Here is a 26781-nt window from a genome sequence, read left to right on the forward strand (position 1 = left end):
CTTTCCGAAGTAGGCGAAGCAGGGCAGCGCTACGCACACGCCGAGGGCGAAGCGTAGCTGCTTGCCACCCGCCACCCACCTCCCGCCCGCCCTTCTTTTAAATATATGAGCAATGAAAAATAAAGTACAGTAAGTCGACTTACCCGTAAGCACGGCGTCTCCGGGGCTCCCTCTTTCAGTTTCTAATTTCTTCTGGCAAATGCGCATGCGCGGACACCCGCGCATGCGCATTTCTCGCGAGAAATGCGCATGCGCGGGCGTCCGCGCATGCGCATTTGCCAGAAGAAATTAGAAACTGAAAGAGGGAGCCCCGGAGACGCCGCGCTTACGGGTAAGTCGACTTACTTTTACTTTATTTTTCATTGCTTATAATATTTAAAAGAATGGCGGGTGGGAGGTGGGTGGCACGTAGTGGGGCTACGCGAAGCGCGTAGTGTGCGTAGATTTGGGCACACTACGTGCTGCTTCACGTAGCCCCACTACGCCCACTACGCCCACCCTTACAGATTATCCCAAAGTTCCATTCATCTATTTTATCCCGAAAGTCCACAAGGATATGGCAAATCCCCCCGGCAGGCCGATTATTTCTGCCAGAGGCGGCCTTCTGGAGAAGACGTCTGTCTATATTGATGATTGTCTGCAGGGATCTGTGACAGCACTAGAATCATATATTCAAGACACTGGTGATTTCCTATTGAAACTACAAAGGATTGAATGGAAGGCGGGTTATTGGATGCTTGCACTTGACGTATCTTCATTATACACCAGTATAGTACACAAAGATGGCATGGCAGCGGTAGAATATTATCTATCGAAAAGAGAAGATCAATTCAAAGATCACACAACCATGCTTATGGAAATGCTAAGAATATGCCTCAATAATAATGTATTTATGTACATCAATTTGGTGTATCGTCAGCTACAGGGAGTGGCCATGGGGGCCAGCTTCTCTCCAAGCTATGCATGCATGCACATGGGAGCTTGGGAGGAGCTGGTCCTCAGAACTAAGTATAGGGATACAATGGATTCACATGTAATTGCATGGTACCGGTATATAGACGATCTTTTTGTAGTATGGGGTGGCAGCAGAGAGGCTTCTGAGGAATTTGTCAGGTCCATCAATACAAACAATCTCAATCTTAGTTTTACAGTCAGCATGAGTCAGACCAATGTTACATTTTTGGACACGGAGGTATATATTTCCAATGGGGCCATGGAAACCAAACTTTTTAGAAAGGAGACAGCTGGGAACACTATTCTACATGCGGCAAGTGCCCATCCTCAGCATCTTATCACCAGTATACCTTATGGTGAGATGCTGAGGCTGCGCAGAGTATGCAGCAATGAGATTGAATTAGATGTGACCCAAGCAACTAGTAAAAGCAGATTTTTACAACGGGGCTACTCTGAAAAGATTATTGATAGGGCCATCAGCAAATCTCGAACTAAATCCAGACAGGATTTACTTAAAAAGTATGATAACATGATGAATAGCAACATAGTAACCCAAACAATCTCTGATCCACAGAAAGAATTCAGAATTATCACGGGGTTCAACAAACAACACTCTGAAATCTATTGTATTTTCAATCGCAACTGGCCCATACTCCTAAGTGACCCCATTTTAGGCCCAACACTACCACGCAGAGCAACTGTAACGTTCAGTCGAGCACTCTCCATGAAAGATCATATAGTTGACACTAATCCTGAAATCATGGAAAAGACTAGTTGGCTCCAAATGAATGGGTTTTTTTTTAAGTGCAAAACATGCAAAGCATGCACACATGGGGTCAATACTAAACATTACAAAGACGGCTTCAGTGACAGAAAACATAAAATTGAGAAGGTGTTAACATGCAAAACGGAATATGCTGTGTATGTGCTCCAATGTCCATGTGCACTTAGGTATGTAGGCAGTACCAAATTAGAAGTACATAAACGTATCCTACAGCACCTGAGGGCAATAGCAAACCAAGACAACACCTACCCAGTGGCCCGACATTTTAAGGACAAACATCGCAGCAACAACAAGGATTTGACTTTCTTTGTGATTGATTCAGTACCATCTAGCAGACGCGGGGGCAATAGGGAAGCTAGGTTAAGACAGTTGGAAACAAAATATATACTCCAACTTGATTCCAAATCCCCGGGTGGGCTCAACGTCACGGAGGACCTACATACTATTTTGCATTAGGAACATACCTCTTAATTCACATATGTATACTATTGAGGTCAGTACGTGAGACCAATTCATATCTAGTACTGGTGCACTTATCACTATCTAGCCTTTTATACAATGGATTTTATCAACGGTGTTTTATTATTGTGGGAGAATGATTTTTAACCAAAATGCACTCTATTTATTGTTTTATCATCAACAGTATTTATTAATCATAAAGGAAGAAGGTATCATCTTGATGATTTGTAAAAGAGCTAGATTTTTATATGTCATATCCATACTAGTACTAATAGAAGATGTCATCTTAGTGTGAATACGACAGTACCCTATAGTTACGTAATATGAATGTAGGTGGACCAAATAATCTCACGGGGTACCCAAATAACCCTTTGAGAGCAATGATTCCTAGTATTCAGAAATTCTCAGTATGCCTTAACCTACTACCTCTATTCTCTTGTAAGTCACAGTCAAACTTGGTACAACGTTAAAAGTAACCTATTACGTTTTATCAGTGCAGTTGCTATGACGGAAGAGCAAACGTCAAAACAATTGTTATCTATGACTGGGATCAGTCAGCGGTTCTTCATGGTAACTTGCACATCTCTTGCACTTTCAAAGTTTAACTTCGTTTTTGCTGTTTACATATTTATATATTTTTATAATTGTTTTATGGGAATAGCTATTTATGTAAAATGAATGATTGTTAAATTATAGGATAAAATGTTAATTTATTAGCACATTTTGCACTTAGTACATCTCCTCGCACACGTGTACAATTGCAGGGATCTGCAGTCTATAATAGGTTAAGTGATACGAAACATGGAATTGATGGGGATTTATCCCGTTATTTTAAAATTGTGCAGACATCAGAAGGGTGCTACATAATCACAGGAATGTTTTGGCCACACAAATCTCCTGTTGAAAGTTGTTCATGAACTGAAACATTCCTTTATATACAATGTATCGAGAGTAGGATACAGCGTAAATGGAGACGGCCATTCCTGACTATAATATTCATATAAGCACTAATTTCATTAGTATTTTTGTGCTTGAATTCCTGTTTGAATTATGTTAATATGTTTGGTATAATATTGAATGTCAAAAGTCAGGGATCATACAAAACATTTGAATGCATAAAAACGATGTCTTGGGTCTTGACATGCATCTCTTCAAGTATGCTTTCCATGTCTATGTTTAACCTCATCACGTGCAGAGTATCTGTCTTCCTATTTAAGGAAGTGTTTTGGATCTACATGTTGTCATGTGAACAAGGCTCTAGGGGAGCCGAAACGTTATGGCGACAATCTTGCAAATTAGCGAATAAATTATTGCACAAAGAATACGGTCCGTGTTTGTGTTTTCTGGAGCGGAGGCTACGAGGAGGCAGCCTTACCTGGGGAGCCACATAGTTTGATATATATATATATATATATACATACACGAGGTGTAGGCATTTGTAAGAGTGCTTGATCTGGAGAAGCACCAATTTAGGATTTAAAACATAACACAGTGATTAGGGCTGACGGTACTAATAAGAATTTATTTCTATCCAAACACGTCCTTTTTAAGAAACATTAGAATAATGAAAGACTAGGACTAGGAAAAAACATACGTTTCTAACCTGTACCATGCAGTTTGCATGAAGCTCTTTGACGGCAGTTCATAGCTCACTGAGCTAGATTATGATTGCAATTTATGAACTTCACAATAACTAATAGATCCCTGTGGCAAAAGCAGTAACCCACTGAGCTATGCACATAAAATGTAGTTCTGTGATCTGCATGATGTATGTTTTGCAGCAGGCATGTTAACCCTCTGCGCTACCTTAGAAGAGTCAAAACTGCCACTAGACAAAACTCTGATCCCTCTCCAGCAAGAATATTAATCACCAGAGATATCTTGACACTTTTATTGTTGCTGGGAACTGATAAAATATTTCAAAGCACAGGGAGGCTGGAAACTAAAGTAAATGCTGAGTAGATTATGCTGGCCTGCTGATTTTATTTCTGGAGCCCATACTCAAGCACTGCTGCAAAACAGGCCCCACAGTAAGAAAACCAGCCCCTCACATTTCTAGCCTCCTGAAATAGCCTGATGCCTGGTACGGCCAGTCCAGCCCTGCATCTTGTAGATGCAGCCGTCCCAATTGGACCCATCACGTATGTAACCTTCATACTTGGACACAGTGTTATAAGTGTTGGCTTCACAACTTGGCATCATAATATAGATATGAGCATCACAACTGGGCGCATAACCATATACCTCCACCAATACTGAACACAGAACCCCAGATTAGGCCTTCAGAGATGGCCATGTGCCCTAATGCAGTCATTGGTCTACAAAGGGGGGCGTTTGCTCTAATACAAGCAAGGAAAAGGGCTCACATCCCCTTGATTGGTAGTAAAAAACAACAATAATTGGGGTGCAGTGGGTCTCTCAAGCCCTGGCCCCTGGTACCACTGCACCTGCTGCCCTATGATACCTATACCCCTGCCAACGACACCTGAGACGGCAACTCACAACTGATGAGGGCTGTGGTCATACTTCCTTTTTTCACATCTCTTTTCCCTTAAGCTCTTTATATTCTTTATTATACTGTATGCACACTTTTAGACGTTGCTGAATGACCATTGTTTTAAAACGGAAGCAGTTCGAAAGAGGGTGCAACAGACTGAGCTTTCAGTTTTCCATAAAAAAAAAAAAAATACAATGACTTCAACCGTTTATGGTTTTCCCCTCGAGTGTCTGCAATTAAAGAGTTACAGATGGGAACGGCCGCATTTATCTCGGGTCTACAGATGATATAAATAAGGGCTTCTGTACAGGGCAGGGCAACAATAGCTGATGAGAACTCCTTCGACACCATCATGAAGGTAGGTGAGAACGAGAATATCACTTTAAAAGCGCTAGACAAACTCTGTGGGAGAGCTCGGGCTGTGTGACTGAGAGATAGGAATGTCCAGTGAAGCTATTCTGTGTCATCAGCCGCCAAGGCATACCCCCAAGCTTCCATTCCATTCTATAATTTCCTTGGAGAAAATATCTGCAGAGGAGGAAGGCGGCCATCTTGGATGTCTAGGTTTGCTAACCCGGTATTGGTTCAAATTATTGGAACAGGACATTTCCCAGATAAGAAAGGTATGTAGAAGGCTGGTTGGAATTGGCGACTCCGATGCCAATCTACTGCTCCTGAAAAGCAGGGTGAGGTAGGACAGAAGAGTCATTTGCATGCCGATATAGTGATTGCTGTGAAAGGGCAATGGGGCCAAAGCAGATTTAATAACAGTTTGGATATCGCTCAAACTGACCAGTGCTTCAGTTAGCATAAGACCATGTTGAAAAGGATGGAAAATATCAAAAATGAACCAAAAAGTGAAAGACGTCCATAGATTGTCTCAGATCTCTGACTCCCTGGCGGCTCAGCCGTTTGACTCTTTCCAGTTTTAAGGACACTCAAGAAGGGCTCAGATCAAGCCCTGTTTGGGAATGACGTTTCTGTCCCATAACACCCTTCGGATTAAGACGCCTCTCTGGAATCTCCTAGGAGGTTAGCGCCTCTGGTACAATGTTGCAATTTCCCTGAAACTGGGAAAAACAAACTGAGGTTTAGTTAACAGAACTCAAACAATCTAGAGTGGCGTGAGGGTACATGCTTTACAATCTGAAATCTATTTTTTGAGCATGCCATTTAAAAGAAACACATAATTGTAGCTATCTTCGTAAAATGGTTGTCTGTAAAACCGAGAAGGGTTTACAGATGAATGTTTAACCTCTGGGTACTTTTCTCTCGTGTATTTTCTCTGGATTTTTGGGGTGGGGGTATTTTCTCCTCTGATGATTTTGTGGGTTTAAGACTCACACTCCAATAGGGCGACCTTGTCTTTGGCACGTGCTGGACACCTAATGATATAAGCATGCTCCCCCACACATTACACCTGCCGTGGGCACTACCAGCCTCCGTGGCAGTGCAGCAAAACCCACCTCGCAGGTTTAGACATGCATAAGACTCTCTGACAGTATGTTTTTATTACAACTCAGGGGCTCATTCCAATAGAAACTGGCAAGGTGTATCATTTTTAGCCCACCTGGGATTCTGTAGTTACCATGTAGGATAACAAAGTATCATCATGACATTACTGGGAGGAAAGGGGAATAACCATCGCAACAGGTTTGAAATGCACAGATTCCTGCTCGTTATTCCATCTTTTCCCCGTCACATATTTTGCCTCAGGAGTGCTGTGTTTCTACGCTTGAAATCCAGTTTTGGCCAGTAATTCCATTTACTGTTTAAATTTGGCTTAGCAAGACGCTCAGAATGAAGGCTTCAGAGTGTTAAGTGGTGCCAGTTGCCAGCTGGTGGCACCAACCAATATTTTACAGAGCTGCAGTTGCCAGCCCCGCCCTTGTGTGGCGGGGGCGCTGAATCATAAAGAGAGGGGTAGGGGCTTATGGCATATCCGGACAGCCTGTCCATCATGGAGATGGGGAGAACACATTATTACTAGTGCTTATTATACAGATGGTGCTGGTAATGTTTTAGTAAATTTGCTGCTTGAGGTAATTTTCTAACATTGACTTTAGTAGCCCTCTGAAGCTGCACCATTCCCCTACACCACGGCTTACTCCCTCCTGCTCAATGGGCTCCAGCGGCTCCACGTTCTAGCCTGCTCTTCAGCTGCCGCCCAGCTATCCCCAGCCCTTCTTCTGATCCATCCCATGTTGCTGCTCCATAGGACCAATGCCTTTTGACCATTTCCTTGCTTTCTGACATCACTGTCACTCTATGAACCCTTTTTTTAGACACTAGGTGGAAACTATTGAGGTTGTATCAGGAGGTTTGACCCATGACACTAACAAACCGCTTCACCTATCCTTATTCTGCAAAATAGTGCCTCCACCATTTTGTACCATGATGTAAAACGCATCAATGTAGCAGTGTGGCATGGGACACTGATGCTGTCGTAGCCCAATCAATGCTTTCGCCATGATAGAAAATAAAACACTTGTTCCTCACAACAAGAGCAGCACCAATTCCCTCAGTTAATCTTTTTGCTATCTTGGCCATTGCCCACAGCTCTCTCCCATACCTAGCAGGATAACGCTGCTCTTCAAGGCACCGTCACTTCCTATGCAACGAGTGAAATTGATACATTTTCTGGATTTTCTTTCCAGAGGATGGCCCGGTATTAGGCTTTACAGACCCCCTAGCACCAGGACTTTGTCAAAGTGCCATCCCGAGGCATAAAACCAGTTAGACCTCAACCTCTCCGTAACTAACTGAGCACTGCATGTAGGAGATGCTTTCAAGGTAATGATCTATCGTGTGAGCTATTACACGGTTATTCAGAGGACCCCAAACTCTCTCTCACCATGGAAAAGCACACTCAAGACGAAACGTTATAGAAAGCAGGGAGTGTGTGCTAGGGTAAGTAAAAGGGCCGCTTTAAGGGTAGATTTAGGGATAGCTCCTAGGATGTGCTTAGGTGCTGGAATAGGGTAGGGTCAGGGTGACCAGCTTCTCGCAGGTTTGCAGATCTGTAAATTAAAGGCGCGATTTCAGGTTTGTTAGTTATCCTGAGATGGATTCTCTGATAATATGCACAGGCTTTAGTGAATGCAGTTAATCTGACCATCTTTCATCAAGAGAGCACTTTAGAGACTGAATATCTCCAACTCTTGGATGAAGTTATGCGGTAATACTGACATATGTATAGTTCTTTAGGGTCTCCGACAGTGGCTTGGTGCAGCGGTAACTCATTAACTCCTTGCCATTTACTCTCAATGTGGGGACTTCATTCTACTTTCGACTGCTGAATAATGGATAATCAGTACTGGGCTCTCACTTTCTACTAGTACGTAATGCTGCAAGTCAGAACTGCAAGAATTATTAGCGTAAACAATAATCATCACGAACACACAAACATCTATCGAGCACATAATCATTAATACATAATGCGTGCCTAGTCAGGCATTAATGTTAAAACTGAATAATCTCTTCTAAGCACAAATATAAACACTCTATACTAAATAAATATCCATTACAGTAAAGTGAATATCTATCACTTGGCTGGTAAAAACACAATCTCCATGACTTTCTTCAGAGTCTTTGTTCCTCAGCTGCTTTCATCTGAGGTCTCAAACTGAGGTCGAGGTGACAAAATCCTCCATGCGATACCAAAGGGGATGATGGATGGAGCGCTTGAGCAAATCAAACACTCACCCCCAGTCAACTGATCTGGGTTGAATCCATCATCATTCTTTAGCTCACTCCACCACCCCAGTTCAGACATGGCCATATGCAAATCAGTCTGACCCTTGCCGCATGGGAATAGTCCAGCCCGAACTGCCAAGCCATGTCTTCCCTGGACCAGAAACAAGCATCGTGGGACTGGTTTCGGGTTCATAACCCTAATCAGCCAGGCTATCTTGAATCCAGTGGCAAAGTGAGCAAGGGACCCACGTCTGGGCATACCCTGCCAACTTAGGGCGAACAAAGCGATACCAAAGGGGATGATTGACGGAGCGCTTGAGCATATCAAACACTCACCCCCAGTCAACTGATCTGGGTTTGTTCCATCATCATTCTTTAGTTCACTCCACCACCCCAGTTCAGACATGGCCATATGCAAATCAGTCTGACCCTGTGCCTCATGGGAACAGTCCAGCCCGAACTGCCAAGCAATGTCTTCCCTGGACTGGAAACAAGCATACTGGGACCAGTTTCGGGTTCATAACCCTCATCAGCCAGGCTATCTTGAATCCAGTGGCAAAGTGAGCAAGGGACCCACGTCTGGGCATACCCTGCCAACTTAGGGCGAACAAAGCGATACCAATACAAAATCCTCCATAACGTTTCCACATCAGGTGAATGCCATTTATTTCCTGCTGCACCACATGTCCTTCTTTGAAACTTGCACTAGAGTAGTTTCGCTTTGTTGCCCTATGAATAGTATTATAGACCAGAGGCCTGCACAGTCAATGTAAAATGCAAATTACAAAAGCTAATGTTTCAGCAATCACTGACTTGCTTAACAGACCACAAATATCCTCATGTGTTATGCAGTGGCGGCTGGTGAACATTGAAAGTGAAGCGACATAATACCGGCCAGGAGTTCACCTTATTTTTCCCAAAATGTGCGCACTCATGATCACTTCCTCCCACATTTACTTTCTTGCCCCTCACTCACTCTAACTCACATTCTCTCATCTACTCATTCTCATTCATATTCACTTCCACTCACTGTTACTCACATACAAACATACTCATACTCACTGATTCTCATTCTCACTTATTAACGCACACTCACTGACTCTGGGCCCTGCTGCAACTGCACCTACTGCACCATTAATAGCTACGCCCATAATTTACTTCCACTCCCTCTCACAACTGCCAATCATTGACTCATTCTAACACATACTCCTTCACTCACTCCCTTGTACTCACTTTCACTTATTCATACACACTCTCAAACTCAGACTAAAACTTCACTTTTACTCTCATTGAAATTCTCAAACACACTCACACATACACTTTCACTCAATCCCATTCACTCTCAATCACTCCCAAACGGGAAACATCCATTACAACGTAGGCATTACAACACTATGCCTTTAACTCAATACAACGCAAGTTCCATTACAACGAATGCTAATACAACGCATGCCATTACAATGTATATGCCTCACTGACCAGCATCTGCCCTGAGGTAAGCACCCGGGAGTGTTAGAATAGTAATTTATGTTGTAATTGTATATGCATTGTAATAGCATGCGTTGTAACAGAAGTTGCATTGTAAAAACCACGTTGTAAAAGTATGCGTTGTAATGGTTTGCATTGCAACATAATACATCCTCACAAACACATACACACATACATAGAGAAACATCCTTGTTTGTACTTACCTTGCTTACTTAGCTGGCAACCTGGTGGCTTCATCACAGTAGCAAAGCAGGAATCCGGTTCTGGGTATTGGAACCAGCAAGCCATGATTCCCAATGAGGAGCCAGACAGGGCAGGTTTGAAAAGGGGAAGACCCACCTCAATCCCTCTCCCAGCTTTTTGATAGGACTGGAGCACAGCCCTATAAGAAGCTGGGATAGTGCTGGAGATCCTGCCCCTGCTGCTCCATGTGGCGTCTCACTGGCTTCAGGGATGTACTGATGTGCCCTCTGACAGGCACATAAGAGCAGATATAGGGGCGTGTTCATTAAAAAATCACCAGCACAGCAAGCCACCTTGCTGCGCTGCGTGATATAGAAAGGATGGGAATGTGCCTTATTTAACATTATTATATGATGCATTCCTGTCATTTCCTTGCACTGGTGGACAATGTGCTGCCTAGCGCCAATGCAGGCACTCTAGCACCATGGTGCAAGGGTGCCTGTGTTGTAAGCAGGATTGTTTTTGCGCAGGAAGGGACACCTTCCTGCACAAAAGCAATCCACTGAGACAGGTCCCTCTTTCTACGCATGCTGCAGAATGCAGCACACATAGAAAGAGGAAAAACGAGGAGAAAAAAGATATTACTACTCGTTACACCTCCCCTGGATATGTGTAGCACTTTGGCGCATCACCAGGTCTATCAGAAGTGGTAAATCTGTGAATGCGCCAAAATCCATGGGTGGATGCAAGGGAACACCCACACTCCACCTATGGAACACGTCCCTGGGCAGAGTAACACAATACAGCGATATGTGCTTTGTTGCATTAATCTAGATTTATCAAGCTACTCAGGGCCAAGCAAAGTGGCCTTGTGTGGCTTGATAAATCTTACTTAAGAGTTGCATCACAAGGGCCATGTGCTGGATGTGCTTGTGTGAGTGGGTCATAGTTGAACCACACCCCTCAGACATGCACAATCCAGACATCCAACTATAGAGCGCTTTATTTCATTTTAAAGAACACTCTGTAACTGGGTCATGTCTCAGTCCCCTCAGAGTTTTAAAATGATGCTTGAAGGCCTGAATATCCTCTGTGGTGCGGAGATGCTGCAGGAGAGTGTTCCAATCCCTGGCAGCCAGGCAGGAGTAGGAGTTGCCTCCCCACTTTTTCCTTCTAAATTTAGGAATCACCACCAACAAGGAACCAGGGGAACAGAATGATCTTGATGGTTGTTAAGGGCTAATTCTATCAGACAGGTACTGAGGGCCCGAGTGATAGAAAGCTCTATGTCAGGACTAATCCTTTAAACCTTACCCATTCCTTGATGGGAGTCATTGCATTTCTTTCCGGTACGGTTGGATGTGGCATCTCCTAGAGAGTCTCAACAGAAACCATGTTTCGGCATTCTGAACCAGCTGTAGTCAGTTCAGGAGAATTACCGATAAACCCCAATAAAGTGAATTGGCATAACCTAGCCATGAGATGATCATTGCCTGAATTACTGTTTTCTGCTTGTGTCGAGGGAGAAGGTAAATAAACCTTTTTAGCATCTTGAGGAAACAGGAACCTACTACACTGTCCACCTGGGGAGCGAAGGTGGAGGAGTTAACACATTTCACCCCCAGATTGCAAGCCACCGTGGCAGAGGCAGCAGGAGGTGGGATACCATTGGACTGGATGTCATTTTCCCAGCTGGAAGGTGGAATCCCGAAGAGCAAGATTTCCGCTTTGCTTGTATTGCATTGTAGCTTGCTGGTGCACTTCCATTGAAATGCTGTCAAAATGCATGGCTTAAAATTGCTCATCCTACTAAGGGCATTTTTATCTAGGGTGAGGGGCAATTGTGTGTCATCTCTATACAAAACTATTTGTATGTCGTGAGATTCTACAAGGGTCACCAGTGGTTTATATAGATATAGAATATTGTGAGACTCAATGCAGACCCTAGGGGTACACCAAAGCCCAGAGGTTTAGGTTCAGAGGTAAATTGAGCCATCCATACAGATTGATGTCTGCCTCCCAGAAAAGAGTGGAACCAGGCCAAGGCAGGGCCACAAACACCTATGTCCCCAAGGGTGTGCAGACAAGATATTGAGTTTAAAATATCGAGTTGCACAAATATTGAGTCAGAAATATCGTGGTTCAGAAATATCGACAGCAAGAATATCATGGTCAAGAACATCGACTTAAGGTAAGTAATATCTATTTTAAAAATATCGAAGTGTTTAACATATTTTGCAAAAATATGGTTGTTAAAAATATCTATTTTTTAAATTAATGTTATGTATTTTAGTGAATGCTTTAAATGTATGTGATGTATTTTTTTTGTATAAGAATTGTTTGTATTTTTAATATATGTGTTACATTTTTAGTAGTTATTAATTATTTCTTTGAATTTTGCGTTTTTGGTTCTATAGCCGGTTGCGGGTTTATAGGGGAAGAGGGTGGGAAGTAATTTAATTATATTAAATTAATTGATTATTTTTTATTTATTAATATTTGTTTAGTTGAGATGTTATCGTGTTAAATGTGTAGAGTAATTAATTATTATTTAATAATTTGTTGTTAATTAATAATAACTATTTAATTTGCAATTATTTATGATAATTGTGTATTTAATTTTAGGTGTGTGTTTTGGTGTTTATAGTTGTAAAGGTTGGGAGGTAATTCATTTTTAATTGATGAATTAATAATTAGTTGTTAATTATTTGTAATTAATTGGTAATTAATTATGGCAATTGTGTAATTAAGTTTAGGTGTGTGTTTTGGTATTTATAGGTGTAAAGGGTGGGAAGTAATTTATTTTTAATTGATGAAGTAATAGTTGGTTGTTAATTAATTATAATTAATTAATTGGTAATTAATTATGGTAATTGTGTAATTAATTTTAGGCGTATGTTTTGGGGTTTATAGGGGTAAAGGGTGTTAAGTAGCTTATTTATTTTCTATTAATAATTATTTGTTAATTGATATTAATTAAATTAATAAAACATTTATTATTGCAATTGTGTAATTAATTTTAGGTGTGTGTTGGGTTTATAGGGGTAATGGATGGGAAGTAATGTGTTTATTTAATTAATATATAGATGTTAATTACTGTTAATTATTTGATATTTATTTTGGGGAATTGTTTCTTTTTTGGTGTTGAGTTTTTTACTTTTAAAGTGGTAAAGGGTGCGTAATAAATAAATTTTAATTACTTTATAACTAGTTGTTAATAGTAATAGTTTTCAATTTAAAAATATGTTTTAATTGTGTTTTATTATTTTATTGTTTAATTTAGGTGTGTGTTGTGGATATTATAGTGTCAAAGTGTGTGTAGGTAATTAATGTTTATTCTTTTTTTTATCAATACTATTTTTTTAATTGATTATTAATTATGTTAATTATGGAAGTATATTTAATGTAAAATGTTGAGGTGTGTTGTTATAGGTGTGGTGGTATAGGGTAGGAAATAAAATAAATGCATTTATGTATTAATTAATGTTTTTTTGTAAATATTTTCTAGATTAAAAGAATTATCTTTTAAAAATGTATTTATTATTTTATTTTATATAATATTTGTTATATGTAATTAATAGTATAAAATGTTGTCTTTTTCATATTTAATATATTTGATTTTTTATCTTTTTAAATATTATTTATTTGTATAAATTGTTTTTAATCTGTAATTTTTTTTTAACGGAGTGTTACCAGTAATCCAACACTTTCCCTACTGTTGCACTCACTGGAGTGGGGATAGTAAATTTTACCCCTCCGCTATCCAACACTTTCCCTACTGTTGCACTCACCGGAGTGGGAATAGTAAATTTTACCCTTCCGCTATCCAACACTTTCTCTACTGGTGCACTCAGTGGAGTGGGAAAAGTAATTTTTACCCCTTCTCTATCCAACACTTTCCCTACTGTTGCACCCACAGGAGTTGGAATAAACAATTTCACCCCTCCGCTTACCAACACTTATCCTACTGTTGCACTCAGTGGAGTGGAAATAGTAATTTTTACCCCTCCGCTATCCAACACTTTCCCTACTGTTGCACTCTTTGGAGTGGGAATAGTAATTTTTTCCTCTCTGCTATCCAACACTTTCCCTACTGTTGCTCTCACTAGAGTGAGAATCTCAATGTTTGCCACTCCACTATCCAACACTTTTCCTACTGTTGCACTCACTGGAGTTGGAATAGTAATTTTTACCCTTCCGCTGCCCAACACTTTCCCTACTGTTGCACTCACTGCAGTGGGAATTTTAATTTTTACCCTTCCGCTATCCAGCACTTTCCCTGCTGTTGTACACACTGGAGTGGGAAAAGTAATTTTTAGCCCTCTACTATCCAACACTTTCCCTACTGTTGCACTCTTTGGAGTGGGAATACTAATGTTTGCCCCTTTGCTATCCAACACTTTCCCTACTGTTGCACTCACTGGAGTTGGAATAGTAAATGTAATTATTGCGCTATCCAACACTTACCCTACTGTTACACTCACTGGAGTGGGAATAGTTATTTTTACCCTTCCGCTATCCAACACTTTCCCTAGTGTGGCACTGACTGTATTGTGAAATGTAAGTTTAAATATTTTTTAATAGTTTGTTTCAATTTATTATCGATTTTTGTTTTGTTAAATTTGAACTCGATATATCGTTATATTTTTTATGTAATTTTAAACTTTTATCATATATTAAAAATAATAGTGTGTTAATTGTTTGAAATTAAATATATATGTATAAATATTTGTGTGTTTATCTTTTTTATTAAGTTTATTTGTTATATTCTATTAAAATGCATGTTACATTTATTTTATTTAGTTAAAATTAAATTAAATATTTAATATATGTAATATATATTATTTTATGTTATGTTTATATAAAAGTCGATAATTTATACATCTATATTTTTTACATCGATATCTTTTTAGTCGATATTTTTGTACTTACCTATTTAAGTATAGGAGTCGATATTTTTGTCGTCTATATTTTTTACTTGAGATTTTTTAAATCGGTATTTATTACATTGATGTTGTGTCACCGAACCGTCACCAAGATGCTGTAGAAGTATAGGGTGCAACTCAGAGTGGAAAGCTGCAGACAGATCAAGGAGGATCAGGGCCACATGCGTCCCCTGATCAACCACTAGCTGAATAGTATCTGCAACCTCCAGCAAAGAAGTCTTGGTTCAGAAGCCAGGGCGACAGCCAGACTGGCAGGGCTATAGCAACTTATTGTTCTCTAAAAAAAACAGAGTGTTACCAGTTAATAAGCTTCCCTAATATCTTGGCAAAGGTTGGCAACAAAGAGATTGGTCTGAAGTTGGAAAGGATGAATTTTTCAGCTGGCAGTTTTTTAGGAGGAGAATCAATTTTGCCTGTTTGCAAAAGCTAGAGACTGTGACTGTCAGAATGGGAAGGTTTAAAAGCTGATTTTGGGGAGGAGGGGAGGGTTTGGTTGCGGCACTGTTTACTGCCAAACTGAAAAATGCCCATTGGCCTTATAGGAAGCTGGCGGGTGCGCCCTGATGCCCCTAATAAGGAGCCACTGCTGATGAAATGTCAATAGAGAAATTTAGAAATATGTATTTGAACATTTAAAAAAAAATGTAAATCCCATTTAGAGATATTGGTAGTGTTTATTACGTCTACCTTTTACAAGTCAACAGGTGCAGGAGGTAAATTTTTCTTGCTTGTACTAGGGCACATTGCACTCTTGCTTCACCTCTGCAGACCAGAATATGAATCCACTTGATGCTGGGTTAAGGATATTGATGTGTTCTGGTCTGTGCAGGATTCAAATAAGAAAAATCGGTTCACGCTAGAACTTCCACCCCAAAAAAATGTGCATGTGCAAAATTCTTATAATTCACACAAAAAAATTGAAATGTGCCAGATAAAATGTGCCCTGCATACCTGCCCATTGTGTTTCTTGTAAGCGAATTATGCATACGTAATGTGCAAATAGCTGCAAGAGCGTGAAAGTATGGAACAGTAAAATCTCCAAGTTTGCATATGGAAAATCGGGCCGCCTTGTACCTTCCCCTGGAAGAGGTGTGCTACTGCTAAGGAGTGTTTTTGGACACAGCAACAAATCAAACACGAACATGTGCTTATTCACAAAGGTCAATAACAGTATTACAACAATTTCCTGAGCTCCCAAACTTCCCAGGCCTATACGAAGCACAAGCACGGAAAATCTTATCCAGGTGGCTAGAAAATCAGGGTTCATTAACCAAATGCTATTTTATCTCCCACGAAAAAAATTAAGATTTCTGAAACTTTTTTTTAATAGTCATGCATATGACATCTTACACATGCACATGCAAGTTAGTTTTTTTTAAATTCCCATAATGTGTATTTCCATGTACATATTGGGAAATAATACTTTTTTTTCTGCTGTACGTGGAGATGTTTGTGAATCTCCAAACATGCACATTTTCCACACAGTCACATAAATAATTCGAATATTTTGTGATTGATACCACATAATAAAACTAGAACTCATTATTCATGGTATAACATATACCCCCATCTGTTGCAAGTCCCCTATTAATAAAACACAGATATGTGGTCGTTCATTCTCCTTCGGATGGTCTGACATTTAATTTCTCCACATCAAATTTTTTCAATTTTCTTTATAGGAATCCAATTTGAGAACCCACCACCACTTGGTGGCATTCTTGAAAAATGGAGGGGGGTACCCGGTAGGGTTGATTGAGCTTAAAAAAGCTATCTTCTACTAATGCTTCAACCTCTGCATTTTGGATTAGACCTGAATGCTCGGATTACTTACCTGTAATCTTCATTACTCTGATTCTTCCTTATTTGTCCCATTCTAAATTTCGTTTGTAAATCGCCAGCCTGGCACAGGTTCCTCAACAGATTAGCTCGCTTCATATGCTCCTGGGTGGAGTCCAAACGTCTAGATCTGAAAGCCATTCACATTCAGTGTGTGTTGAATTCTCAAGCGAATCAGTTAAGCAGAGTTCTTCCATCCTCTCAGAAGTTTGACCTAAATCCCTAGATATTCAGCAGAATCTATAAGAGATTGGGGGGTGTTCCAATTGCTGACCTCTAGCTTCTCCCCTGAACTCCAAACTGCCTCAGTTCTTCCCAATATTTCAAGTTCAGCAAACTTTGGGTGCCAATGCTCTAACAATCCTTGGCCTCCAGGTCTCCTGTACTCCTTTCCTGCAATATCTTTAATTCCTAGGTTCCTCGTCACACCTTCTCAAGGAGTCAGCAGAAGCAATCTTGCTTATTCCATTTTGGGCACACAAACCTTGGTTCCTTTTTCTGAAGCTCCTAGCACTGGACCACGAATGGCTCCTTTCATTGACTCCGTCCCCCCTATCCAACCCTGTATTTCCAGTACAAATGTTAGCCAAGGTAAAACTTTCGGTCTGGAGGTTGAGAGGGAGGGCTTCTTAGATAGAGGCATCTCCTAATCTGTTTCCCATTCTCTAAAATCTTTTAGGAGTTCTTCCACCAATAAGGCTTCTGAACACTGTTGGGGTTCCTTTAATAGGTGGTGCAGAGCAAAGTCTTTTTTTCTGTTTCTGCTCCTACACCTGAAATATTTCCATTTCTTCAGGAAGGGTTTGACAAAGACCTCTCAGTTGCACTTCAGTTGTTTTCCATTAAAGTATTTCGGACTCCTTGGGAAAATCTATCTTCCGTTGAACAAATAGCTTCTAAGCTCTTTAATGCTTTCAGATTTCAAGACTGAGGGTCCATGTTTCTTTTCCTTCATGGGGTTTCCCCTTGGTGCTTTCTCACCTACAAAAGTATCTTTATGAACCCTTAGAGGAATTTTCACTCACATTTCTCACCTTAATGGTCTTCTTTGAAAGCAAGACATCTCTCTGAAATAAACTATCTAGTAGCTTGTCATGCATATTTAAGAATATTTGACGATAGAGTGGTTCCGTATCTAGATCCCAAGTTCTTGCTCAAAATCAATTTTGCATTTCACTGTGATCAAGAGATTAATCTGCCTGCCTTGCAAGGGAAAGCCTCTGACCGTGACCTACTATTACACCTATCAGATGTGGCAAGGGCTCTGAAAATTTACCTGTCCATATCTTCAGATTTTAGCCAATCTGATTGTCTTTTCTTCATGTTGGTCCTGCCAAGAAGGTTAAAAAGCTGTCTTCCTCTAACTTGGTCAGATGGATGAAAACAGTAATATAGCTTATCTGGCACAAGGTAGGGAAATACCAGGAGAATTCAAGGCTCATGTTACTAGAGGGATGGCTGCTTCGTGGGCTGAGTGGTCTGGAGTTCCTCTTAGGGACATCTGCAGAACTGCCACATGGTCTTCTACTTCCACTTTCATATCCCATTATAGATTGAATATTGTGTCAGGGTCAGAACTATGTTTTGGTTCACAGATCATAAAGGCTTCTATGTCTATGTCATAGTCCATTTCTTTTGTGGGATCCTTGTTGTTCTTTGAGAGTGTTTTTTCTTAGTTCCTTACAAAAATGTAGATGTTTGATGGGGAGAATTTCACTGGGGGTTTTCTTTTGCTGGTTTCTGATTATAGAGGATTGAATAACAATAAATTATTTCCTTCTGTGTTTGGCGTCACTGTGTTTTATTTCTGGGGCTGCTGAAAGACGTTTTTGCTTTGGCATACCTCCATAAGTAAGGAATGGGATGAGGAAAGGAAAAAGAGGAGGTAATGCTTGGATTACTTACCGGTAATCTTCATTAGTCTAATTTTTCCTTACTCGTCATATTCCTTACGTCCCTCTCATTCCTCCCTTTCCTTCGCCAGCACATTTTTTTGGACTTTATATTAACCTCCCATTCAGGGAAACTGCTCCCCCCTCACGCAGCTCCACCGTTAAGGCACTGCCCTCAGCGCCTTCTGGTGATCCAGGTAAGGTGTTCGAGGCCCTCCTCCAGTCGCCGGCTCCAGCCTGCACCTCATCCCTGGTGGTCCAGTGGATGAGCCTGCTCTTCTGCTAGTCCGCTTTGTGTTTCTTCCTCTTTCTGTTTTTTTCTCTCTCTGTCATTCCTGCTATTTGCCTGTTTTGCCTTTTTTTGCCTTTTTCTGTCTTTTTCTTTCCATTTTTCTGTTTTGCGTTGCCTTTTTCCCCGCAGCTGCTGCTCCCGCAGCCCCTCCCCTGCGTGTTTCTGCTCCCGCCTCCCACCTCCCAGCTGTTCACCCTCCCCCGACTCCTACTTAATGGCGGCCATGCGTGCTGCTGGTGTGCAAAAGGCAAGCCCATCTGCACCCATGGGCGACCAGCGGCAGGGACTCCGGTCCCTCGACCCTCCGCCACTATGACCCCAGCACTCTCCACACACTCAACCCTGGACGCAACAATAACTGCCAGCTCTCGACGCCGAGCAACTCTCAAGGCCCATTCTCCTGCCGACATAGCCGCCACACCTTCACCCACCTCTGTATCCAGACAGCCACCCCCAACCCACCAGACTTCACCGTACACAAGCCCCTGAGATACATCCTCTTCATCATACTCTCCCTGCACAGACACGCCATAGAAATCTGGGACCTCCTCAACACTCATTCGCCCGACGCTGCCTTCCTCACAGACACCTGGACAAACGCCAGCTCCGCCCCAGACATCGCACCCGCCATCCCAGATCGATACAAGATCCTGAGGAAAGACTGCCCCAACCACCCAGGAGGAGACCTCGCCATTATCCACAAAAGCTCCCTCCGACTAACAAACACCATCTCGGATGACGCCTCGCCCCTCAAGGAACACATCCACTTCCAGCCCAACTCCAGAACGACGCTCCGCTGAACACTTGCTTACAGACTGCCTGAACCCCACTCTATTTTCACCAACGCCATCGCCTCCACGGGCCACATACTGCTCGGAGGCCTGAACTTTCACCTATCCAACCCCAGCGATCCCAACACCACCGCCCTCCTGGAAAACCTCACCAACCTTGGGCTGAAGCAACTTATCTCCACCCCCTCACACATGGCAGGACACACTCTTGACCCCATCTTCGCTGGAGAAAACAACATTCGCTCCAGCCACACCACGGAAGTGCTCTGGACGGACCACCACTGCTTCCATTTCTCCTTCTCAAAACCCACCTCACACAGGCGCACACCACACTTCTCATGCAGAAACTGGAACAAAATCACCAAAGAACACCTCACCTTCGCCCTCAGCTGCACTCCTCCTACTACGACAGACACCAACACAGCGGCAAACAACCTCCACCAATGGATCACCAACAGCACCAACACTCTCGCCCCCTCCAGAACTCCAACAGACAACACAAAGTGAAAGCCACCTGGTTTACCACGGATCTCAGAGAATCCAAGCACTCTTGCCGACGACTGGAGAAAATGTGGAGAAACAGTGAAACCTCGGAAACATGCGCCACCTAAAAGGGCGCAACCACAGCACACCACCAACTCATCAAATCAACAAAGAAAAACTATATCCAAGACAGAATCCTCTCCAACACCCACAACTCCAAGGAACACTTTGCCATCATACAAGAATCTACCAGACCCAACAGCGAAACTACCGATGTCCCTTCCTCCCAAGACCTCTGCAACAAACTCCGCTCCTTCTTCCACCACAAGATCAAGATGCTCTACGACAACTTTGATGACCAAGACCACGGCACCGACCCAATAGCCCCCACCAGCGACACCATCCAGCAGTCCCTCCTCACTTGGACCACTCTCACCACAGAAGACACTGCAAAGACTATGAAAAGCATCCACTCCGGTGCACTTACTGACCCCTGCCCGCCACACATCTTCCACAGGGGCTGCCATCGCACCCAAGCTACGATGATTGATCAACTGCTCCCTCGAGACTGCCACTTTCCCAGGCATCTGGAAACACGCCGAAGGCAAACCCCTCCTCAAGAAGCCCTCCGCAGATCCAACTGACCTCAAGAATTTCAGGCCCATCTCTCTTCTCCCCTTCGCTACCAAAGTAATCGAGAAAGTCATCAACATCAAGCTAGCGCACTTCATAGAAACCAACAACATCCTCGACACCACTCAAACTGGAGTCCGCAGGAACCACAGCACTGAGACCACCCTCATAGTCTGCACCGACGACATCCGCTGCCTACTCAACCAAGACCACACAGCATCCCTCATCCTCCTAGACCTTTCAGCAGCCTTCAACACCGTCTTCCACCGCACACTAGCCTCCAGACTCCACAATGCAGGCATCCAGGGAACAGCTTTAGACTGGATTCGACCTTTCCTCTCAGGCAGAACACAAAGATTAAGACTCACGCCCATCCTCTCCGAACCTACAGAAATCAGATGCAGAGTATCCCAAGGATCCTCCCTTAGCCCCACATTCTTTAATGTCTACATGCCCCCTTCACAACCATCGTCAGAAAACACGGACTCAACATAGTCTCATATGCCGAGGACACCCAGCTCATCCTCTCCCTCACCAAGGAACCCGACATTACCAAGCACAGTTTCCAACATAGGATGAAGGACGTCGCAACCTGGATGAGCAGCATCTGCCTGAAGCTCAACTCAGAGAAAACAAAAGTCCTCATCCTCTGCTCCACCCCCTCCACATGGGACAACACCTGGTGGCCTCCCGCCCTCGGCAACCCAACCACCTCTATAGACCACACTCGCAACCTTGACATCATACTCGACTCTTCACTCACCATGAACCTCCAAATCAATGCTGTGTCCTCTACGTGCTTCAACAGCCTGTGCATACTCCACAAGACCTTCAAAAGGTCCCCCGACTCCAGGAAGACCGTCACCCACGCACTCATCACCAGCTGACTGGACTACAGAAACGTTCTCTATGCCGGAATCAACAAAAAACTCCTTAACAAACTCCGGACTGTCCAGAACCCCGCAGCAAGACTCGTCCTCGACATCCCACGACATGACCACATCACCAAAAACCTCTGCGAACTCCACTGGCTCTCCGTCGAAAAGGAATAACTTTAAAACTGCTCACACACGCCTACAAAGCCCTCTATAACACCAGACCCCAATACCTCAACAAACAGATTTCCTTCCACTCCCCCAAAAGAAACCTCCGCTCTGCCGACCTAGCCCTAGCCACAGTCAACCGCATCCATAGGGCCAGAGCGGATGGCAGATCCGTCTGCTACATCGCGGCCAAGACCTGGAACGAACTCCCCCTCTGCATCAGATAAAGCCTGACATTGCACAAATTCAGAAAGGATCTCAAGACCTGGCTCTTCGGATGACCTACGGAGCTGCTCGTACACCCCCAGCACTTTGAGACTTTCACGGGTGATTAGCGTGCTTCAAAAATCCCTGATTGATTGAATGATTGAGGAAGAGTTGGTGGAAGGGGAAGGTGTTTTGTGGATCTATCCTTTGAGCCTTTCATAAAAAGGGAAAACAGCTTTACAGTGATGAGTTCAAAAGAGTGAATGAGCACAATCATTCCATTAGTAAGGGTTGGGGAGAGCAACGGAAATAGAGGAGTTGAGGCTTCATTAAGTGTATTTTATTCAGTCATAGTTGGAAGCGGCAAAGATGGGTCATTTTCACAGCTGAATTCTTGTCCATAAATATTTCCCATATTTCAGCCTTTTAATCAGCCAGGTTTGTTAGTACATGAACAGATATTGAAATAATAGCAACAGTTATTTAAGCTTCAATAGACAGTCAGTTTGCAGTGTTCGTTATTTACATGTTCAATATAATTGTCACATCCTCTTTATTTTTCAGGTGCTGTTGATTTTTGTAGTTGTTTGGCAGTTTGACCTCTCGCTCGAGAGAGCATGCAAAACCAACTCGGACCAGAATGGTAAGTAACACCAACTCACAAAGCACAGTGTAATAGGGATGATTAATGTAATGCCAAGTGACACATTGCAAGCATGTAACATCATTACCTAATTGTTCCTTAGCAAACCCCTCTCAAGAATGTCTATTGCCTTCTGGGAGACTTACACTTAAGCCAGTACTAAAAGCTACAAAAATATAAAATAATAAAAATTTGTGATCAGGATCAAACAAAGCATTCAAAATGGAGAACTGCTAGAGGAGCCCAAGTGGCGACATAGGTGGGGTTGAGTCTCCTGCTCTACTTGCTGCAGCCCCGGAAAGTAATCTTATTCACTGCAGTCAAGCCTCCAAATCAGCAGGAGCTCAGGCCCTTCCATTTGGAGTGGACTGGGGCATTAGTGAGTCCAGCTACCCTCGGTAATAGCACACAGGTCCAGCGTTGGGTCTGAGAGTTGGAATACCGCGTTGGCCACCAACCAGCTTGAAACCAGCCTTGAAGCGGCGGCAGGAGAACTCGCTGACCAAGTGAGGAGAGGACAAGAATTGCACTCATTGTCACTGGACCTTATGGGGGTCTTTAGGAGGGCCCTCCTCTAAGCTGTTGAGTACTCACCTATGCACTAAGTGCAAGGGAGCACGTAGGCAGAGAAGGCCAGAAGGGAAAACGTGGAATAGTGTGAGCCTCAGAAGCAAATCTAAGTGGGAAAAACAGTGAGCTAAGCCGACTGACCCAGACTGTCTGCCTCCAAAGCCACAGAGGCAAAACACGGCCTGCTTGACTCCCATCCAGTGCCCCCTCTTAGGTCAATTTACATACTGATACCCTGCTTGGAGTAGCATAATGACAAAAGCCAAGGGGAAAACTGAGAAAAACCTCAAAGAAATGTGATTGAAGGCCCTGGAAGCAAAATAAGACTTTCGAAAGAAGAACAAACCAGTAGTTCCCAAGGAAGCTCCAGTAAAATAAATGTACGGCACAGAGAACGGCAAGGCATCTATCATGCACCATTACCTAGAATAGAGGTCTCCAACATTTTCTGTAATAAGATCTGCTTATGATCAACGAAAATCACCCCAGCTACTAATATCGTTAGTGTTGTAATAGTGACCACATCAGACAAGATTATCTTAGTTGCCAGCCTATGCAAGTTTTGGCCGTGATCACCTCAGTGCATCAAGTAGGATTCCCAGTAGTAATCTAAAAAAGGCATTGTCACTTTGGAATGCTTTTACAAGGGTAATACATAACGGCCATACCTGAAAGCCCCAGGCTTAGTAAGATTATCAGCAATAGGTTTCCCCAGTGCCACATGATTTGACACTCAACTATCAGATATAAATATATTTTGGAAATTCACCTATTTTTCTCCAAATATACCCTTATTTATTCTGAAAATACACACATATGTATTCTCAAATACACACTCTTAAATGTTGGAGATATATATATATATATATATATATTTATATTCACTGAAAAAACCATAGGTTTCAGGGGCGTTATAGTTAGGAATTGGCATTTAAAAAACCTTAGAAATTCACTGAAAAAACCATAGGTTTCAGGGGCATTATAGTTAGCTGGACTTTTCCCTCGTACAAAACCCTAAATATTCCCCCGTTATAGTTAGTTCAGCTAACTATAACTCGCGCCCCCGCAATGCACTGCTGATGACGTCACATATTACATCACTCATGACATGGTCAGTGACATCACTGATGACATCACTGATGACATCTGAAATGACATCACTGATGACATCACTGATGACGTCATCCATGTGATAAATTAGTGCATCTTCTCACAACCTTTGATATACTCAATCAAAATTTCAGACGTCCATTCCCAAAACCATAGATACTCCAATACCAATAACTACATACCCACTCATTGACTCTTAGATCTACACACACATCCACTCACTCACCTGTACAGTCACTCATACTTACAGTCACTCAGTACAGGACTATCATATGCATTTATACACCTACATAGACACTCACACACCACCAATCATCAATAGAGGTACTCTCACACCTAGTCAGTCATGCAAATAATTAATCACACTCCCATTTACTCACCTATGCAGTTATACACACACAAGTTCACTTACCCATAAAAATAGTACCACATTCTTACGCTCTTATACAATCACTGATACAAGCACACACTCATCCATACAGCCACTCTAACAATCACACACTCTCATATATACCCACTTATATACTCTTACACACATATATACTGCCTTTCACATATGTAGTTACTCACACATGTACCACTGAGATATACATCCAATCACTAACACACCCATACATACGCTCACCCAACCATACACTCCATCACAGATGCACTCTTAAAACCATGCACCCATAGAATCACCCACTCACACATGTATGCACAGAGTCACACACACCCCACCCACACAAACACTCAGGCACCCAAACAGATACTCAGACAACCAATCAATAACCCATAGAAACTCTCATATAGCTATTCACAAAACCATGCAGCCGCTTATACAGCAACAGACAGACAGATACAGACATTCACACAGTTTAGTCACTAGTCTGGAGTAAGATACGTTTAATGACTCACTTATAGAGTCAGTCACGTACCTACTAAATCATCCATTCACACACTTATACACCCACTCATTCTTCCATAGGTTTTTCCCTATATATATATTAAACATATTTAAAATTTACAGAAACACACACTCACTGGATGGCGTCATCAGTGATGTCATCAGTGATGTCATTTCAGATGTCATCAGTGATGTCACTGACCATGTCATGAGTGATGTAATATGTGACGTCATCAGCAGTGCATTGCGGGGGCACGAGTTATAGTTAGCTGAACTAACTATAACGGGGGAATTTCTAGGGTTTTGTACGAGGGAAATGTCCAGCTAACTATAACGCCCCTGAAACCTATGGTTTTTTCAGTGAATTTCTAAGATTTTATAAAAGGCCAATTCCTAACTATAACGCCCTTGAAACCTATGGTTTTTTCTGTGAATTCAAAGGTTTTTTAAATGCTAATTCCTAACTATATCAGGCCTGAAACCTATGGTTTTTTCAGTGAATTTCAAAGGTTTTGTAAATGACAATTTTGAATGTATTAATTGTTATACTGATTTTTTTGATACTGATTTACTATATTTTTTAAACTATTTATTTCTAGATATATTTTTTTTAATTACATTATAATTACATTATACATTACAATACAAAATATACTTTCTCAGAATGAATTACTATAGTTTAAATACTTGGCAAATAGGCAACAGACTTTTAAGTACAGTGGTTACAGTTGTTGCAATGGGCAACACAATTTCAAACACAAAGCAACATTGAGCTCAATGTGAATTTCTAGTGAAATGCAATTAGTTACTTTATGGATTACTTTTCTAACCACAGGACTGGATCCTAGATTCAGTCCTTGGACATCTCCTGTAAACAGTTGAGTAAAAGCGCTTTGGTTACAGTAGTTATTTTTAAGGAATATTATTGTATTTTAAAAGTTGACACTTAGACATTTTTTCACATAGAATCACCAATGTTTATCCTATGGCAGAAAATTCACTCAGCAGGTAAGTAGTGTTATCATTACTTTTTCTTACTCAGTGGTGGATCCTGGATCCAGCACTGGCCAACCTCCTGTAAACAGTTGAAAGAATGTGTTTAAGTCATACAGACGATTTTTTAGGAATAATTTTAGTTTGTGAAAATACACACTTAGAAACTTTTCTGGTGAAAACCACACAATGGATTCCTATGGAAGGAAATACAAGTTACTTGTAAGTACGCTTAGAATTACTCATCCGGATCAGTGCTGGGCTAAAAGATGCAGCCCTGGGTTCTCTCCTGATAACAGGTGAGTAAATCGGAATTCGTAGTTCGGCTGATTTTAGAGGAATATTTCTACGTTTCAAAAATGGACACACAAAATTTTCTGGTGAAAACCACACAA

At 41.9% G+C, this 26781-nt stretch overlaps 1 protein-coding gene across 1 annotated transcript in view; it reads left to right on the plus strand.

Annotated features, from left to right (window-relative positions):
* Nucleotides 1-5007: 5007 nt before the first annotated feature.
* The window catches only part of LOC146811710 (microfibril-associated glycoprotein 4-like), a 55387-nt gene continuing 33613 nt past the window's right edge, over nucleotides 5008-26781 (plus strand). The window contains exons 1-2 of the mRNA XM_085614525.1: nucleotides 5008-5052; nucleotides 22749-22827. Coding sequence (XP_085470651.1) covers nucleotides 5047-5052; nucleotides 22749-22827 — 85 coding nt within the window. The 5' untranslated portion in view covers nucleotides 5008-5046. The remainder of the gene's footprint in view (nucleotides 5053-22748; nucleotides 22828-26781) is intronic.

This window comes from Triturus cristatus, chromosome 7 (assembly GCF_964204655.1).
Source record: "Triturus cristatus chromosome 7, aTriCri1.1, whole genome shotgun sequence".
In the NCBI taxonomy this organism is placed as follows: domain Eukaryota; kingdom Metazoa; phylum Chordata; class Amphibia; order Caudata; family Salamandridae; genus Triturus; species Triturus cristatus.